Below are 19,115 nucleotides of genomic sequence, written 5' to 3'. Positions count from 1 at the left end.
ATGCTTTTGTGTGTGTGTGTGTGTGTGTGTCAGGGTCTTTGTCACCTAGGCTGGAAAGCAGTGGCATGATCATGGCTCACTGCAGCCCTTACCTCCCTCCTGGGCTCAAGTGATTCTCCTAACTCAGCCTCCCAAGTAGCTGGGTGTGGCACCATGTTGCTCAGTCTGGCCTTGAACTCCTGGGCTCAAATGATCTGCCTGCCTTGGCCTCCCAAAGTGCTGGGATTACAGGTGTGAGCCACCACACCCAGCAGATCAAATTCTTTTTTATGGCTGCAGAGTATTTCATGGTGTATGTGTATTACATTTTCTTTTTCTTTTTCTTTTTTTTTTTTTCTGGAGACAGAGTCTTACTCTGTCACCCAGACTGGAGTGCAATGGCACAATTTTAGCACACTGCAACCTCCACCTCTCAGGTTCAAGCGATTCTTATGCCTCAGCCTCCAGAGGAGCTGGGATTACAGACGTACGCTACCATGTCCAGTTAATTTCTGTAGTTTTAGTAGAGACAGGGTTTTGCCATGTTGGCCAGGCTAGTCTTGAACGCCTGTGATCCACCTGCCTTGACCTCCCAAAGTGCTGGGATTACAGGTGTGAGCCACCATGCCTGGCCATATCACATTGTCTATTTAATCTGTCACTGATGAGCATTTAGGTTGATTCCATGTCTTTGCTATTGTGAATAGTATTGCAATGAACATGCATGTGTCTTTATGGGAAAACAATTTATATCCCTTTAGTTATATGTCCAGTAATGGGATTGCTGGGTAGAATGCTAGTTCTGTTTTTAGCTTTTTGAGGAATCACAACACTGCTTGCCACAATGGTTGAACTAATTTATATTCCCACCAACAGTGTATAAACATTCTCTTTTCTCTGTAACCTCACCAGAATCTGTTATTTTTTGACTTTTTAATAATAGTGATTCTGACTGGTGTGAGATGGTATCTCATTGTGGTTTTGATTTGCACTTCTCTAATGATCAGTGTTATTGAGCATTTTTTCATATGCTTTTTGGCCGAGTGTATATGTCTTCTTTTGAAAAGCATCTGTTCATGTCCTTTGCCCACTTTTTTTCTTTTTTTGAGATGGAGTCTCGCTCCCATCTAGGCTGGAGTGTAGTGGCATGATCTTGGCTCACTGCAACCTCTGCCTCCCAGGTTCAAGTGATTCTTGTGCTTCAGCATCCCAAATAGCTGGGATTACAGGCACACACCACCACACCCAGTTAACTTTTGTTTAGCAGAGACGGGGTTTCACCATGTTGGCCAGGCTGGTCTTGAACTCCTGACATCAAGTGATCCGCCTGCCTCATCCTCTCAAAGTGATTCTCCTGCCTCAGGCTCTCAAAGTGCTGGAATTATAGGCATGAGCCACTGTGCCTGCTTTTTGCCCACTTTTTAATGGGGTTTGTTTTTTCTTGTAAATTTAAGTTCCTTATAGATGCTGGATATTAGATCTTTGTCAGATGCATAGCTTGTAAATATTTTCTCCCATTCTGTAGGGTGTCTATTTACTATGTTGTTACTTTATTTTGTTGTGCAGAAGCTCTTAATAAGATCCCATTTGTCAATTTTTGGTTTTGCTGCAGTTGCTTTTAGTGTCTTCATCATGAAATGTTTCCCACTTCCTATGTCCAGAATGGTATTGCCTAGGTTGTCTTCCAGCATTTTTATAGTTTTGAGTTTTATACTTCAGTATTTAATCCATCTTGAGTTGATTTTTGTATATGGTGTAAAAACCAGGTCCCATTTCAATCTTCTGCATATGGCTAGCCAGTTCTCATAACACCATGTATTGAATGAGGAGTCCTCGCCTTATTGCTTATTTTTGTTGGCTTTGCATAAGATCAGATGGCTGTGGTGTGTAGCCTTATTTGTGGGCTCTCTATTCTGTTCCTTTGGTCTATGTGCTTGTTTTTGTACCAGTACCATGCTGTTTGGGTTACCATAGCCTTGTTGTATAGTTTGAAGTCAGGTAATGTGATGCCTCCAGCTTTGGTTTGTTTGTTTGTTTGTTTGTTTTCCCCTTAAGATTACTTTGGCTATTCAGGCTTTTTGATTCCGTATTAATTTTTAAATTGTTTTTCTAGTTCTGTGAAGAATATCATCGGTAGTTTGATAGAAATAGCATTGAATCTATAAATAGTTTTAGGCAGTATGGCCGTTTTAATGATATTGAGTCTTCCTATCCATGAGCATGAAACGTATTTTCATTTCTTTGTGTCATGTCTGATTTTTTTTTTTTCTCTAACAGCAATAGATTTATTAAGTATCCCTGAAAATATAAACACAAATCAGTAAAAAACAAATCCATAAAATGTCAGGCCTGGAGCTGCAATAAGACAGAGACAGGAGCAACACACATGTGTCCTAGGTGGGGAGGATGGGTGTAAATACTGCAGGAGGGTGGCAAGGGAGCCCTAGGTGAGTGACAAGCTGGTGGGGGAAAGCTGGGGACACTGTCCACAGCAAGATGGCTCTGGAGGTCAGACACTGCTGGCCTTGGCTCTGGCTGCCACCTGCCCCTCACTCCAGCTGCAAACAGCTTCACTTGGGGCCCTGGGCCTCCAATTCCTCCTCTTCATCTTCAGACATCTCACCCTCCTCCTCGGCGGTGGCGTCCTGGTACTGCTGGTACTTGGACACCAGGTCATTCACGTTGCTCTCGGCCTCGGTGATCTCCATCTCATCCATGCCCTCGCTCATATACCAGTGTAGGAAGGCCTTGCCCGGAACATGGCCGTGAACTGCTCCGAGATGCCTGAGCAGTTCCTGGATGCCTGTGCTGTTGCCGATGAGGGTGGAGGACATCTTGAGGCTGGGGGGCGGGATGTCGCACACGTCCACCTTCATGTTGTTGGGGATCCACTCACAAAGTAGCTGCTGTTCTTGCTCTGGATGGATAGCATCTACTCGTCCACCTCCTTCATGGACATGCGGCCCCGGAACACGGTGGCCACTGTCAGGTAGCAGCCGTGGTACTGGTCGCAGGCAGTCATCATGTTCTCGGTGTTAAACATCTGCTGGATGAGCTCGGACAGGGTCAGGGCCCGGTACTGCTGGCTGCCCGGGCTTCATGCTGGGCATGAAGAAGTGCAGGTGGGGGAAGGGCACCATGTTCACCACCCGCTTGTGCAGGTCCTTGTTGAGCTGGCCCGGGAAGCGCAAGGAGGTGGTGATCCCGCTCATGGTGGCCAACACTAGGTGGCAGAGGTCCCCATAGGTGGGCGTGGCCAGCCTGAGGGTGCAGACGCAGATGTCGTAGAGAACCTCCTTGTCTATGCGGTAGGTCTCACCTGTATTCTCCACCAGCTGGTGGATGGACAGCGTGGGGTTGTAGGGCTCCACCACCGTGTCTGACACCTTGGGCGAGGGAACTACGCTGAAGGTGTTCATGATGCGGTCGGGATACTCCTCATGCACCTTGCTGATGAGTAGCATGCCCATGCCCAAGGCTGTGCCCTCAGCCAGCGAGTGGGTCAGCTGGAAACCCTACAGACAGTCGCAGTTCTCACACTCCTTCCGCACATCCAGGACGGAATCCACCAGCTCTGCACCCTCCGTGTAGTGACCCCTGGCCCAGTTGTTGCCGGCCCCACTCTGACCAAAGATGAAATTATCAGGCCTGAAAAAATGTCCAAAAGGCCCCGAGCGGACATTGTCCATGGTCCCGGCCTCCAGGTCGACCAGAATGGCCTGAGGCACATACTTGTGAGAAGAGGCCTCATTGTAGTAGATGCTGATCCGCTCCAGCTGCAAGTCCAAGTCCCCCACGTAGTTGCTGCTGGGGTCTATGCCATGCTCATCACTGATGACTTCCCAGAACTTGGCCCCGATCTAGTAGCCGCACTGGCCGCCCTGAATGTGCACGATCTCCCTCATGCTGGGCGCGTCTGGCACGTGGCTGCAGACGGGCATGGGGGCTGGGCTGGCTGCTGACATCTCTGATTTCTTTGAGTGGTGCTTTGCAATTCTCATTGTAGAGATCTTTCACCTCCCTGGTTAGCTGTATTCCTAGGCATTTTATTCTTTTTGTGGCAATCATGAATGGGATTTCACCCCTGATTTGGCTCTAGGCTTGACCATTGTTGGTGTGTAGGAATGCTAGTGATTTTTTACATTGGTTTTGTATCCCAAAACTTTGCTGAAGTTGTTTATCAGCTGATGGAGTTTTTGGGCCAAAACTGTGGGGTTTTCTAGATATAGAATCACATCATCTGCAAATAAGGATTGTTTGACTTCCTCTCTTCCTATTTGGATGTCCTTCATTTTGTTCTCTTTCTTGATTGCCCTGGTCAGGACTTACAATACTATGTTGAATAGGAGTGGTGAGAGAGGGCACCCTTGTCTTGCGCTGGTTTTCAAGGGGAATGTTTCCAGCATTTGCCCATCTAGTATGATGTTGGCCATGGGTTTGTCATAGATGTCTCTTACTATTTTGAAGTATGTTTCTTTAATACCTAGTTTATTGAGAGTTTTTAATATGAAGGAGTGTTGAACTTTATCGAAAGCCTTTTGTGCATACATTGAGATAATAATGTGGCTTTGTCTTTAGTTTTATGTGATGAATCACATTTATTGATTTGCGTATGTTAAATCAACCTTGTATCCTGGGCTTGAAGCCTACTTGATCGTGGTGGATTCACTTTTTCATGGGCTGCTGGATTTGGTTTGCAAATACTTTGTTGAGGATTGTTTGCCTCAATGTTCATCAATGATAGTGGCCTAAAGCTTTCTTTTGTGTGTGTGTGTCTCTGCCAGGTTTTGGTATCAGGATGATGCTGGCCTCATAGAGTGAACTGGGGAGGAGTCCTGCCTCCTCAATTTTTTGGAACAGTTTTAATAGGAATGGTACCAGCTCCTCTTTGTACATCTGGTAGAATTTGGCTGTGAATACATCAGGTCCTGTTTTTTTTGTTTTTTTTTTGGTTGGTAGGCTATTCATTATTGATTCAACTTCGGAGCTCATTATTGGTCTATTCAGGGAATCAATTTCTTCCTGGTTCAATATCTGGTGTGGGATATGTATGTGTTCAGGAATTTATCCATCTCTTCTAGGTTTTCTAGTTTGTGTACATAGAGTTGTCCATGGTAGTCTCTGATGGTTATTTGTATTTCTGTGGGGTCAGTGGTAACATCCCGTTTTTTTTTTTTTTTTGCCACAGAGCCTCACTCTATTGCCCAGGTGGCACAACCTCCACTCACTGCAACCTCCACCTCCTTGGTTCAAGTGATTCTTGTGCCCTAGCCTTCCGAGTAGCTGGGACTACAGGTGCGTGCCACCATGCCCAGCTAATTTTTGTATTTTTAGTAGAGATGGGGTTTCACCATGTTGGCTAGGCTGGTCTCAAACTCCTGACCTCAAACAATCCACCCACTTCAGTTTCCCAAAGTGCTGGGATTACAGGGTGAGCCTCTGCACCCAGCTTCCTTTGTCATTTTTAACTGTGTTTATTTTGATGTTCTCTGTTTTCTTCTTTATTAATCTAGCTAGCAGCCAATCCAACCATTTTCATCCAATTATAGGCTTTACCAAGGTAGAATGCTGTCCTGCCCAGGAGGGCAACCACTTTCGGAAGGCTCTGGAAAAACCTGATCCTCAGGTCAGTCTACCTGTGAGGATCTGGGGTATGCGTGGAGGGTCCTTCAGCCTTCCTCCTCCCTTGGGCCAAGAAGGAGAATGGAGAAAAGGTGCCTAACAGGTAGATCTTGCAGGGAGTAATCGCCCAAATCATCTCACTCAATGCATTGATGAGCCGATGGAAAATAGTTTCTTGCTTGTCTTCGCAGTCACTTATATAAGAAGAACTTTGATGTGACCAAGATCCGGAAGGGAAAGCCTCAGCAACTTCTCAGAGTGGACGAGCATGACTTCAGCATGAGGCCCGCCTTCGGAGGTAGGAATGTCCATCCTTTGTGCCAGGAGGGATGTTTGCCCCAGGGATGTGAGGTGCTGCCCTCTCTGGCTCCCTCTGGCACAGCCCTCCCTCAGACGCTGCAATTTTCCCACTCAGATAAACCTGACTCCACTTCCTGAGTCCCTAATTTTCCCAAGGAGAAAAGAGCAGGAAGTGGTGGAGAGGGCCGTTGACTAAAGACGGCCGGCCAGTGACTAAGCCATTCACATTCACAAAGGAGATGGGCCCTGTGGCTGCCAACTTTTTTGTCCTACAAAAATAGGAGCAGGCAAGGGAATCAGGACACAAAATAGCTCCTCTGTCATTTTTATAGAGGAAGAGGCCCATGAAGGCAGAGGTGCCCAGGATCCTCAAAAGCCCTAGCATGGCCCTGCCTCTGCACTATTTTGGCACATGTGTGTGTGTCTGGGTGTGGGTGGAATTCCAAACAAGGCATTGAAACTTTGTGGCCATGACTAGCTGGGAGTTTACTGTTTTGATGGAGTCACATGTTTTCCAAAGCAGCAACAACTCATTACAAAGACTCCTCGCACAACTGCCCCCAAAGGTGCTCTGCTACTCTTGGGGTCAGGGAGGGGAGGCATGGCCAGTGACTGTCCTTCCCAGGAACTAGAGAAATGCTACGGAGAAGGGGGGAAATGTCTTAGTTCTGGCTTTCACACAAAACGCCATAGGCTGGGCGGCTTATAGACAATGGAAACGTATTTCTCATGGTTCCAGAGGCCGGAAGTAAGATCAAAGTGCCGACAGGTTCCATGTGTGGTGAGGTCCCACTTTCTGTTCATCTGTTCATAGACGGTGCCTTCTCACTGTAACCTCACATAGTGGGTGGGGCAAGGCAGTTCTCTGGGGCCTTTTTTTTTTCTTTGAGACAGTCTCACTTTGTCACCCAGGCTGGAGTGCAGTGGCGCCATCTCCTCCGCTCACTGCAAGCTCCGCCTCCCGGGTTCATGCCATTCTCCTGCCTCAGCCTCCCGAGTAGCTGGGACTACAGGCACCCACCACCACGCCCGGCTAATTTTTTTGTATTTTTAGTAGAGACGGGTTTCACCATGTTAGCCAGGATGGTCTCGATCTCCTGATCCAACCGCCTCGACCTCCCAAAGTGCTGGATTATAGGCATGAGCCACTGCGCCCAGCCTGGGGCCTTTTTTATAACAGCACTAATCCCACTGGTGAGGGCTCCACCCCTAGGGTCTCATCACCTTCCAAAGGGCCCACTTCCTAGTACCATCCCATTGTGGGTTAGGATAGGAACATACGCATTTGGCAGGGACATAAACATTCAGGCCGTAGCAGCTGGGAAAGGAGTTAGTCATCTGCTCTGACTAGGCAGAGAGTGGGGTAAGAGTAGCAGAATGTATGAGATCCCTGGGCCAACTTTCCTCTCCTCTTGGGGAAACTGAGGCCCCAAGAATTTCAGCTGATGAACCTTTGCCAAGACAAACCCAGGCGGGCTGGCTTTCCTTTCTGCTTTTTCTCTGCCCTTGATCCTCTAGTAGGTCCCATCGTTCTGGGGCAGTAAAAAAGGAGTGGCAGTGACCCCCAGCAGGTCATCAATCCTTTGAGCCTCCATTTGTTTGTTTATAAAATGGGGAGAGTAATCCCCACATATGGGGTTCTTGTCCAGATTAAACATGATAATGTATGTAAAGCCCCTGACAGACATTTGTTCCTGTCCCCTCTGAAAAACCCAGCTGTCAGATCTTCCTCTTGTGTGACTGTTAAGGGATTAAGAAATTAATTTATCCCAGAGGCCTGTGCATTTTAAAAGGCCTCAAAGCCTCCCACTAAATTCCCTGAGCTCTGACACCTGCTAAGCAGAAGGAGAAAAGCAGGTGGCAGATTACAGGCCTGTGACTCATCTCCCTCCCAACCGCAACCTGATTGACGCCCACGGAAGGTCAAGAAGAGGCCACCATATTTCTGGTAGCTCTTGGGTTTCCTCAGGGGTTTGTCATGGGCAAGCTTGCCAAGGAATTCTACAAAAATAAAGTTATACTAATAAGCAGCTTTAAAATAGCTGCATCTGCTCCAGGAAGTCTGAGCAAGCCGTCCCCAAAAGCGGAAAGCTCCACTTTTCTTGCACAGCAACAGTTGAGAGTACAGAGGGGTACAGTGGCTAGGAATCACAATAACCAACAATAACATGCACGACAACTACCACTTTTTTTTTTTTTTTTGGAGACAGAGTTTTACTTTGTCGCCCAGGTTGGAGTGCAGTGGCGCAATCTCAGCTCACTGCAACCTCTGCCTCTCAGGTTCAAGTGATTCTCCTCCCTCAGCCTCCTGAATAGCTGGGATTGCAGGCATGTGCCACCATGCCTGGCTAATTTTTTTGTATTTTTAGTAGAGACAGGGTTTCACGATGTTGGCCAGGCTGGTCTTGAACTCCTGACCTCAAGTGATCCACCCACCTCAGCCTCCCACACCCAGACACACACACACGTGCCAAAATAGTGCAGAGGCAGGGCCGTGCTAGGATTTTTGAGGATCCTGGGCACCTCTGCCTTCATGGGCCAATTCCTCTATAAAAATGACAGAGGAGCTATTTTGTGTCCTGATTAGGTAGTGTGCTCTGGTTAGAACCTCCAGGGGCACAGGGTTTCTCCTCCTTTTGTTAGGAGAAATGCTGCAATTCTGATTTTTATTCATTTTATTTTATTTATTTGAGACAGGGTGTCGCTCTGTTGCCCAGTCTGGAGTGCAGTGGCAGGATCAGAGCTTACTGCAGCCTCAACTGTCCGGGCTCAGGTGATCCTTCCACCTCAGCCTCCTGAGTAGCTGGACCCAGGAAGTTGTGTGCCTGGGGCCCACAACAAAATGTTTTTGCTTTATCTTAAAATAAGAAAAACAAAGTGCTGGGATTACAGGCATGTGCCACCATGCCCAGCCACAACTACCACTTTCATAGTGAGTTTTTTTGTGTGCCAGACACCATTCTAATCAAGTTACACATATATATAATCTTATTTTAATCCTCTCATCAATTCTATGAAGTAGATACTATTATTGTACCCAGATGAGGAAACTGAGGCAGAGAGGTAAAGTAAATGTCCCAGGTCAGCTGAGATTGGACCCCCCGCCCCCCGCAAGCTGGGTCCCTTTCTTGTCTCCTACTTGCATGTCTCGAGGCAGAGCTGACATACCCATTAGGTGGCATAAGCACACTGCCTAGGGCCCACAACAAAATGTTTTTGCTTTATCTTAAAATAAGAAAAACATACTTTTAAGCAGAAGTTGTTTTAATATATACTATTAATATATTCATCATTAAACCAACACAATTGTAAAATATGTTTTTTTGATTTTTTTTTTTTATAGAGGAAGAGGCCCATGAAGTAAAAGTGCCCAGGGTCCTCAAAAGTCATAAAGTGGCCGTGCCTCAGTGTGGTCTTTTGTGGGTGTGTACTGGGTGTGGGTGCTATTCCGAACAACATGTTGTACCTTTTTACCCAAGGCTGGTGATGCTATCAGGAGCCTGGGCCATCACCTGGTCAGTACCTTCAGTATGTAGAAGAAGAGCCTGGGGTCCCAGGAGTTAGGTGACAGCCACAGAACAGCCAGAAGCAGAACTTAGGTTTCTTTTGTGACATCAGCTGCAAAACCGAAAGCCTTAGGAAAATGCTCCCACCAGGAGCTAGCTCTCAGGAATGGCAGATGAAATCCTGCCATGTTCCCAGAAACCCTGACTCTGAGCAGAAATGCTGCAACACACCACAGTCCCCATCAGGCTGCTCCTTCCTCAAGCCAGTTCCAGCGGACTTTTGCTGGACTTCTTGCGGTTTGACCACTGCATCTTCTGGGCCCTTCTGTGGGGCCCTCCAGAGTGTGGAGGGTCAGGACTGCTCCCTGCCCCTGCCTGGGTAAGCTTCTGACCCTGGGCAGGGCTCTGACTTTGGGGGAGCTGCTAAGGAAAGAGGCATCACCTTCCATAGAAGTCAAGATCTCAGCCACACAGCATAGGTGGGGGCCACTCCTCCTTCCTTCCAGCCTCCTCCCCATGGCAGTTGGTCCTCTGGGCCCTTCTGATCTCCTGCAGGGCTTTCCTGGATGCCCAGATGTCACTTGGATGAAATGGGAGGAGGAGAGCACATAGTGAGGTACCAGGGCTCCCTGCCTCCATGAGCCCATGACACCCAGAGTTCTGGCCAGTCAGGCAAGATGGGATGATTGCAGGAACAATGATCTTTATAACCTGTACCCTATGGGAGCATCTGAAGATGGCTTAGAGACAAGAAACCTTCCCTGCAGATGCTCCTGGGTGTCCTCATTTCACTCAGCGCCTCATGGGCAGGTCTCTGTGAGAAAGGAGGCTGCACAGACAGCACATAGGTGACTCTGTGCAGGTGATAGAAGGTGTCTCATTCCCTGGAAGCAGCCCCTGACAGGCTTCTAGTTAGAAGCAGAAACTGCCCAACCCACCCAAAGTGCGGGCCCAGCCTAACACCCCCTTCCAGTAGCATGCACCACACTAAGCAGGTCATTTGAGCAATGATGTCCCTCAATAGCCTCAATACGGTTGTGGACTACCTCCTCATTCCCATCTTATTTCTCTAAGAGGGGCTTCCTGTGGAATGGTGTTTAAAAGTAGGTAATAGAGGCTGGGTGTGGTGGCTCACACCTGTAATCCCAGCTCTTTGGGAGGTTGAGGTGGGTGGATCACTTGAGGCTAGGAGTTTGAGACCAACCTGGCCAAAATGGTGAAAACCCATCTCTATTAAAAATACAAAAATTAGCCTGGTGTGGTGGCACATGCCTGTAGTCCCAGCTACTCGCGTGGCTGAGGCATGAGAATTGCTTGAACTCAGGAGGTGGAGGTTGCAGTGAGCCAAGATTGCACCACTGGGCTCAACTGCTCCAGCCTGGGCAACTGAGTGAGACTCTGGCTCAAAAACAACAACAAAAAGTTGTCATGCTCAGTCTATACCCCAGACCAATTAAATCAGAATCTCCGGGGGTGGGACTCAAACACCAAGTTTTTAAACAAAATATTTGTTTAAAAATTAAAAGTAGTTGATAGAGAAGAATCAGCTTAGGACTAGATACCCCTTGGGTGACCTTTTTAGTATGGAAAGAGAAAAGATTAAAAATCTGTCAGCTTCCTAATAATCCCATGGATCAGTTGAAACAAAAATACCTTGTCTAAGCAACCAGCTGTTTGATTAGGTAGTGTGCCCTGGTTAGAACCTCCAGGGGCACAGGGTTTCTCCTCCTTTTGTTAGGAGAAATGCTGCAATTCTGATTTTATTTTATTTTATTTATATGGACAGGATCTCGCTCTGTTGCCCAGTCTGGAGTGCAGTGGCAGGATCAGAGCTTACTGCAGCCTCAACTGTCCAGGCTCAGGCGATCCTTCCACCTCAGCCTCCTGAGTAGCTGGGGCTACAGGCGTGCACCAACATGCCTGGCTAATTTCTTACATTTTGTGTAGAGAGAGGTTTTCACCATGTTGCCCAGGTTGGTCTCGAACTCCTGGGCTCAAGTGATCTGCCTGCCTTATGAGCGTGAGCCACTGTGCCCAGCCCTGATTTTCTTTTAAATTTCATTTTTAAAATTGTGGTGAAATACATAATATAAAATTGACCCTTCTGACCATTTTTGAGTGCACAGTTCAGTGGCATTAAGTATATTCACATCGTTACACAAACTATCACCAGCATCCATCTCCAGAACGTTTTTCATCTTTCCAAACAGAAACTCTATATTCATCAAACGAGAATTCCCTATTTCTTTCTCACCCCTCCAGCCCCTGGCAACCACCATTCAACTTTCTGTCTCCATAATTGACTATTCTAACTACTTCATATAGGGATTATACTACTTTGGCGTGGCTTTTATGACTGGCATACTTCATCTAGCATACTGTCTTCAAGGTACATGTTGTAGCATGTGACAGAATTTCCTTTTTTTAAAGGCTGAATATTCCACTGGATATGTCTACCACATTTTGTGTATCCATTTATCTGTTGATTGACGTTTGTGTTGTTTCTTCCTTTTGGCTATTGTGAATAGTGCTGCTATGAACATGGATGTGCAAATATCTGTTCAAGGCTCTACTTTTGATTCTTTTGGAAACATACCCAGAAGTGGGATTGCTAGATCATATAGCAATAGATGAGCATATATATATTTGTTTTTTTGAGAAGCCACCATGCTGTTTTCCACAGTGGCTGCACCATTTTACACTTCCACCACCACAATGCTGATTTTTAATTCAAACTGCATAGATGGGAGGTACAGAAGGGATATAGTGTCATCATTGAATCTTTTGAAATATATCCAAGGAGCTCATCAAAATGGCCAGAAAAAAATGGAGACAACAAAGGTCAGATTCTCCAACCAAAATGGTTTTGTTCATAAGACACATATGTATTTTTTGAGCTGCTCCTATGTGTTGGGCAGTCCTTGCCCTATGGACCCAGTAGGGAGCAAGACAGACACAGTCCTTGGAGTTTATGCTTTAGTTGGAAGACCAGTTTAATGAAATCCTCATGTGGAGATGTCAAATTGTGAGGACCACTGGGAAGAAAAGGCTGGGAAGCTGTTGGGGTGCGCAGCGGGTTCTGATCAGGGGCACAAGGGAAGGGCGGCCCTGGGGAAGAGCTGCCCTTGCCTGGGAAGTTCGTACTATTGGAACTGTTTTTACATTAAATTACTTTGCACAAAATGAAATATTGTTCTCAAGAAGCTGATGGTCTACTGGGGGGAAACAGATAAATGATGAAGTGCTATCAAGTATGACAGAAGTGATGTTGGGTGTCTCTACCGATGGAGTAGGAGAAAGGAGGGAATGGTCAGTTCTGCCCAGAGAGGAGACCACAGAAGCTTGCATCCAGGCGGTGACACTTGCAGTGAGTCTGGAAGGACACCCAGTGGGTGAGCACCAGCGGTAAGAAGACAGGAAGGATACACCCCGGAGCAGGAAGCGGTGCAGTGTCAGGGGGCAGGAACAGGTCCACGTGCTGGATTATGTCTAGTGTATGCGTGTGTAGACAGGAGGGAGTGCAGGGCGGGGGCGTACCAAGAGAAGGCTGGAGCAATGGGCAGCGCTGCTCTGGGAGGGCTTTGCTGAGTTCAGACTCTTGGCAGCACAGCCTAAGCTGAGGAGCAACAGGATGCGTCTTGGGCTTTAGGAAGCTTACTGTGGGCCTGCATGGAGGAGGCTAGAGGGGCTGAGGATGGATGCAGGGCACGGGCTGGGCCCTTCAGGGATGATCCAGGCTACAGCTGATGAGGGGCTGAGCTAAGACCACAGAAAAAAGTGGAGGGACCTGAGAGATGCTAAGGAGGGAAGAGAGCCAGGTCTTGGTATCCCACAGAATCAGAGGAACCTGGGGCACCTCCTGAGTGTGTGACCTGGGTGAGGCCATTCACCGAGATAGAACACTGAGGAAAAGCAATGGTGAAAGGATATAGTAACAGGAAGCAGCCGGCATGCTCCAAGGGGTCATTGAAGAGAGCCTAGTGAAGGTGCATTTACAGAGGCATGGGCAGGGTCAAGGGAAACTAGCAGCTGTGGCAAAACTCAAGAGGCTGCGAAGACTGTGGAGCCATTGCCAGGCTGGGCCTGAGCGTGAGAGGAGGAAGCAGTTACCTGAGCCTGGAAAAGAGCTGTAGCTGTCAGAAAAAGCTGCCCGATGGGAGCTGTGGCCTTCAAAAGGAGGACACAGCCCATGGCTGGGCCAACAGTGATGCAGGAGAAGCCATTCCCCTCATCCTCCTCCTTCCTTCCAATACCTCCTGCCTTCTGATACTGACTGGAATCTTCATTGGCAGAACAAAGCAGGAGGTGGAGGGCAAGGACCTGTTGTCAGTGGCAGCCTCAGACCCAGGCAAGAGGGGCCCTGCTCGGGCCACACACACGGCTGAGAGTGTTGAGTCTGTGGGGCCCAGGGGAGATTGCCCACCTGCTGTTCCTGCCCTTGCCGGCCACACTTGGGCACTGGGCCCCAGGATCACTGTCTACACAGTCCGAGCCTGCCTCCAGGGCCTGTGTATGCCTCTCCTCCAGGCAAGCCCCTGAGGGCACTGCTGCATTGCCTGTGCCAACCCCTGGTCCTGAGAGGCGGCCGGGGATGGCTGTTTCAAGGGGTGTGAATGGCTTAAATACGTGGACAGGGTGACCACATGCATGCACAGAGGTTCTTCCCTGTGCAGGGACCTGCTGTGGCAGGAAAAGAACAAAGACAGCTCATGCACTGGGCCCAGTCTCCCTGTGCTGCCACACAGCAGCCTGTAATTCCGTGGAGTCTGCAAGTTCTGAAGCTGGACTGAGCCATTCTCAGCTGATAGGAAGGTGTATTTGTCAAAACAGCAGGATGGGGGTATACATCATTTTACAGTTTGTTTTTAGAGACAGGGTCTCTAAAATGCTGACGGGCCTCATGGGAGGTGTTTGGGCCATGGAGCTCCATTTGGCACTGTTTTTTCTCTTGGTAATGAGTCGAGTGAGTTCTCACTCTCAAGAGACTGGATTATTTCTCTCACGAATGAAAGAGTTCCCATAAGAGCAGGTTGTTATAAAGCAAGGTTGTGCCTTGGTCCATGCACACACCCACTTCCCCTTCTGCTTCTCTGCTATGTTGTGACGCGGCACGAGGCCCTCACCAGAAGTCAAACAGATGTGGGTGCCATGCTCTTGGACTTTCTGGCCACCAGAATCATAAGCTAAATGTACTTCTTTATAAATTACTCAGCCTCAGGTATTCTCTTATAGCAACACAGAATGAACTAAGACAAAGCCCTTGTTGATTTTGCCCTCCTCCTCACCCTTCCCCTTCCAGATCCATCAAGTTATATCAATCCGTCCGTCAGACTGTAATTCAGATCTGCCCCTTCTTCCCCCGCTTTGGCGTGGCCCCCATCCCTTACACCCATGTTCTCCACATGATCTTGGAGGGTGAAGGAATCCTAGCTGCACCCTCTCTGACAAAATCTCATCCTTAGTATTTAATTTAAATCGTAATTAATTCAAATTCAAATTAAATTCTCTCTTTAGGGAATGATAATGATAAAGTTGAAAATATTGCCATCCCCCAACACCATGGCCTTAATCTTCCAGCATCACCTCTGGCTCTGCCATATCTCCTAGGCAGGTTCACTTTCCAAACACCCCTTCCTCAGCACTGCTCCCTCTGAAGCTTCAGGGCTTCCCCTGTTCTATAGGATGCAACGCCTCTCCTCAGCCTGGCCCACTGCCTCCTCTGCTCACTTCCTCTCTCCTCCCAGACAAGGCTTCTTCTCTCCTAGCATGCTCTCTGGCCCTGAACATCTGTGCTTCTTCTGCCTGTGAGCATTTGTTCACAGCATCCCACTGCATGGTCTTGCTTCTTCTGATGGACTCACCATGCCTACAGCCCAGCTTAATCTCTTTTCTCTTACATGAAGCATCTCTCAGCTGTTTTGAACTCAGTATATGACTTTTTCCTTTGACATCATTGATTCATTCTTTCATTCACTTATTGATTAATTAGTTTGTTCATAGTGTGATTGAAAACATTAGCTGGGCACGGTGTCTTATACCTGTAATCCCAACACTTTGGGAGACTGAGGCGGGAGGATCGCTTGAAGCTGGAATTTGAAACCAGCCTGGGCAACACAGTGAGACCTGTATTATTTACAAAAAAATAATTTTTAAAAATTAGCTGAGCTTGGTGGTGCACACCTGCCGTCCTAGCCACTTGGGAGGTTGAGGTGGGAGGGTCACTTGAGCTCAGGAGTTCAAGACTTGCAGCGAGCTATCTGTACTCCAGCCTGGGCAACAGAGTAAGATGCTGTCTCTGAAAATAAAAATAAAAAAACATGGACACTGGGTTTCTGGTTATCTACTCCTGCATAATAAGCCACCCTAAGACAGTGACTTAAAATAACAGGCATTTATTTATTTGCTCACAAATTGGATTGACTGGGCTCAGCTGTGCCATTCTTACTGGGGCTGTCATGCAGTTGTAGTCAGATGGTGGCAGCTGATGGGGTCCTCTCGAAGGTGGTTTCATGCTTGCGTCTGCTACCTGGGCTGGGAAGACCGCAAAGCTGGGACTCCTCAGGCATCCTGGCATCATCCCCCCTGCTCTCTCTCACTGGTTTCCTCCTTTTCCATTCTCTGGTTCCCCTTTCTCTGATCCCCTCTAACCCTCCCTTTTTTGTCTCTGCCCCGCCCCCCATCCCAGTGCTTTTCCCCATTGGTCCTCCCCTCTCTGGTTTCTCTGTGATCTCCATGGCAGCTGAAGAGAAACCAGCATATGGAAGTTTGCAGCCATCATCATTCCTGCTAAATTCTGTTCATCAAATTGATTACCAAGTTCCACCTAGGTTCAAGGGGAGGGGAACTAAACCTCTTCTCTTGCTAGGAGTGTTAAAGAATTTGCAGAGATGTTTGAAAACCATCACATGGAGGCAATACTACCCTGGAAAGTCCAAATCTCAGCTCTGTCTCTCACTGTGTGGCCTCAGGCATATTCTTGAGCCTCTCTGTTCCTTAATTGCCTCATAAAGTAGGGATAATAATAGTACCTCCTGCAGAGGGGAGTTCTAAGAGTTAAGTGAGTAATGTGTGTGACATCTCTAGCACAGTACATGGCATATAGGAAGTTCTCAGTAAACAATATTTGTATTTATTAAGAATGTTCTGCATAACACAGGGCAGTGATTAAGCGCAGGGCTCTGGACATAGACCACTGGGGACAGCTCATGGCTATGCCTCCCTCTAGCTGGGGACTCAGTCACCTTCTAATCCTCAAATTGTCACGTGTGGAATGGGGGTGATATCGCACCCACCTTAGCAGCCATTGTGAGAATGGACTCAGATGTCCACTGGAAGCACTTACTGTAGCCCGGCCAGCGCAGCCAGTGTGTGCGAGGCGGCGATGGGGATGGGGGTGCACGCAGCACTGCAAAGGCTCCAGACAAAAACATGACAAAGACATGGGCCCTGCTCCTGAGGAGCCAGTGGCCTGTGCCTTCTTGACACAGCTCATGGCTCCCTGAGGACCTTAGGGCAAAGACTTGCACTGCTTCTTAGGTTTCCACCTGGTTGCTTCTCCAGCGGACTGTCTCCAATGTGATGCCTTCTGAAGGAACTTTCTAGGGTCATTCTGTCACACAACTTCTACCTCGCTGGCTACTTTAGCACCCAAGTGTGCTGCATTTGGAGTGCCCAGATTGTGAGCAGAGACCCTCGTACTCCCTTGACTCTCCTGGTGCTTTATTCTGTGGCCTCTTCCCTAGAGGAAGTTTGACCCCTGGACTTCCAAGTCATAGGAGCCTGGTCAGCAGGGCCCCGCTTGCCGCTCCTCTGGCCCCACCAAGGCTCACGGAGCTGACTCAGAGCAATGGCACTGGCTCACTTTGGGGCAGCAGCCTCCTTTCTGAGCTGCTTCTTGGACTCCCTGGCTCTGCCTCCCCGCCTTCCCCACCCTGGATGAGGTTAGCGTTTCACTGCTACATTTTAGGAGAAATGGGATGGGGTACAGGAGCTGGAGAGAAGCTGGCCTTCTGGGGCTCCCTCGGGCTTCTTCCCAGGGGCTTCTGCCCTTGAAGGAGGGGACGCCTCTGACCCTTCCCCAGCTTCCCTCTGGAACACAAGCCCTAACCTGACACCATGACGCGCTCCTACTTGCTCCTTCCATTAAAATTAAACTTCCCTCCCTGCCCTGTGTCCCACACAGCCCCTCCTCTGCAGCCACCCACCCTCGTGGCAGTCTCCTTCCTCTGCCTGGTACTTAATGACCCCATCCCAGTGGAGGTGACCATCGAGGTTGCTATGCTTCTGAAGGACAGGGCTGCTGGGCAGTGGGGCAGGGCTGGGTCCCACTAGACAGGTCTGTCATAGTTTTTTTTTCATTTTGTTTTCTGCTTTGAGGTATAATTAACAAGTAAAAATTGTATATATTTAAGGTACACAACTTGATGCCTTGATATGCATATATATTATAAAATCATCACCACAAAAATGCTAATAAATGTATCACCTCACATAGTTACCATTTTCTTTTGTGATGAGAATACTTAAGGTCTACCCTCTTAGCAAATCCCAACTACTCAATACAGTGTTGTTAATTACAGTCACATTGCTGTACATTGGATCACCAGAACTTGCTCACCTTGCATAACTGAAACTTGTACACTTTAATCAGTATCTCCTCATTTTCTTCATCCTCCAGTCCCTGGCAACCACTGTTCTACTCTCTGCTTCTGTGAATTTGACTATTTTAGATTCCACGTCTAAGTGTGATCATGCAATATTTAGATAGGTCAAATTTAAGAAATTGGCCAGATATTCCCTGGAGATCTCTTGTAGGCATTGCAAAACATTTAGGCAATAGGAGTTGAGTCAGAGATAGGCCCAGGAGGAAGACTGTCATTGGTTTTAGGGTGAGAGTTGGTTGTTTGGGGCGGCGGGTAGGGAGCTGAGTATCTGCAGAGAAGAGAAAGGGCCCAAGGCCCTTGGGAGGGAGAGGAGGAGTGGGGGGAGAGCTGTGTCACAGATACCCCAGAGGGAGGGAGTTTCCAGCAGGGCACACCACGGAGAGAGGTCAAAGAGGCCAAGGCCTAGGAAAAGTCTCTGCCACTCAGCAAGTGCAGTGGGGAAGGAGGAGGCACACCGGTGGGAGATACACACAGCTGGTCCAGATGGGATGGTGGAAGTCCGACAGCAAAAGGGAATCGGCCACCAGGACACAGCAAATTGTATTCTCACTCCTGGATGTCTCCTTCGAGGTCAGTCATTCAGGGGTTCTCAACTTGAGTGTGGATCAGCATCACCCACCAGGCTACCTTAAACCCAGACCCCTGAACACATCCCCACAGTGTCTGATTCATCAGGCCTTGGGGGTGGCCGAAGAATTTGCATCTCTAAGTGCTTGGGTGATGGTGGTGCTGCTCTGGAGGGGGGAGCCACAGATGGAGGGCAGCCTCGCCCACCTCCGCCCTCAATCGCATGCTCACACCTGGTGCTCATCACCTGTTTCGGAGCCAGCCCTCACCATGAGAAAAGTCAGGCCTATTTTTAAACTGAAACGTTCGATTACCCCCACCAAGGGAAAAAGAGTCATTGCCAACATTTCAAATTAACTCAAACTTTGCAAGAAGCCCTCGAGGAAAGGAACATGCAGGAAATGCAAAGTCAAGCCATATAACCCCCAGTAACAACAATTCCCCTGCGCCAGCAATGCCAGGGCAGCTGGGCCCAGTC

The 19,115-nt window shown here is 48.2% G+C and overlaps 1 protein-coding gene and 1 pseudogene across 1 annotated transcript in view; one reads left to right on the top strand and one right to left on the bottom strand.

Moving 5' to 3' along the window:
- Positions 1-19,115, top strand: part of GABRR2 (gamma-aminobutyric acid type A receptor rho2 subunit) — a 59,403-nt gene that overhangs the window by 10,681 nt on the left and 29,607 nt on the right. Inside the window, exon 2 of the mRNA XM_009205651.3 lies at positions 5,793-5,899. Within this exon, the coding sequence (XP_009203915.3) occupies positions 5,793-5,899 (107 nt within the window). The remainder of the gene's footprint in view (positions 1-5,792; positions 5,900-19,115) is intronic.
- LOC101005582 lies at positions 2,196-4,127 on the bottom strand (annotated as a pseudogene).

This window comes from Papio anubis, chromosome 6, assembly GCF_008728515.1.
Source record: "Papio anubis isolate 15944 chromosome 6, Panubis1.0, whole genome shotgun sequence".
Lineage (NCBI taxonomy): Eukaryota > Metazoa > Chordata > Mammalia > Primates > Cercopithecidae > Papio > Papio anubis.
Note: the sequence above shows the minus strand (reverse complement) of the source record. Positions and strands in the feature narration are given on the sequence as shown.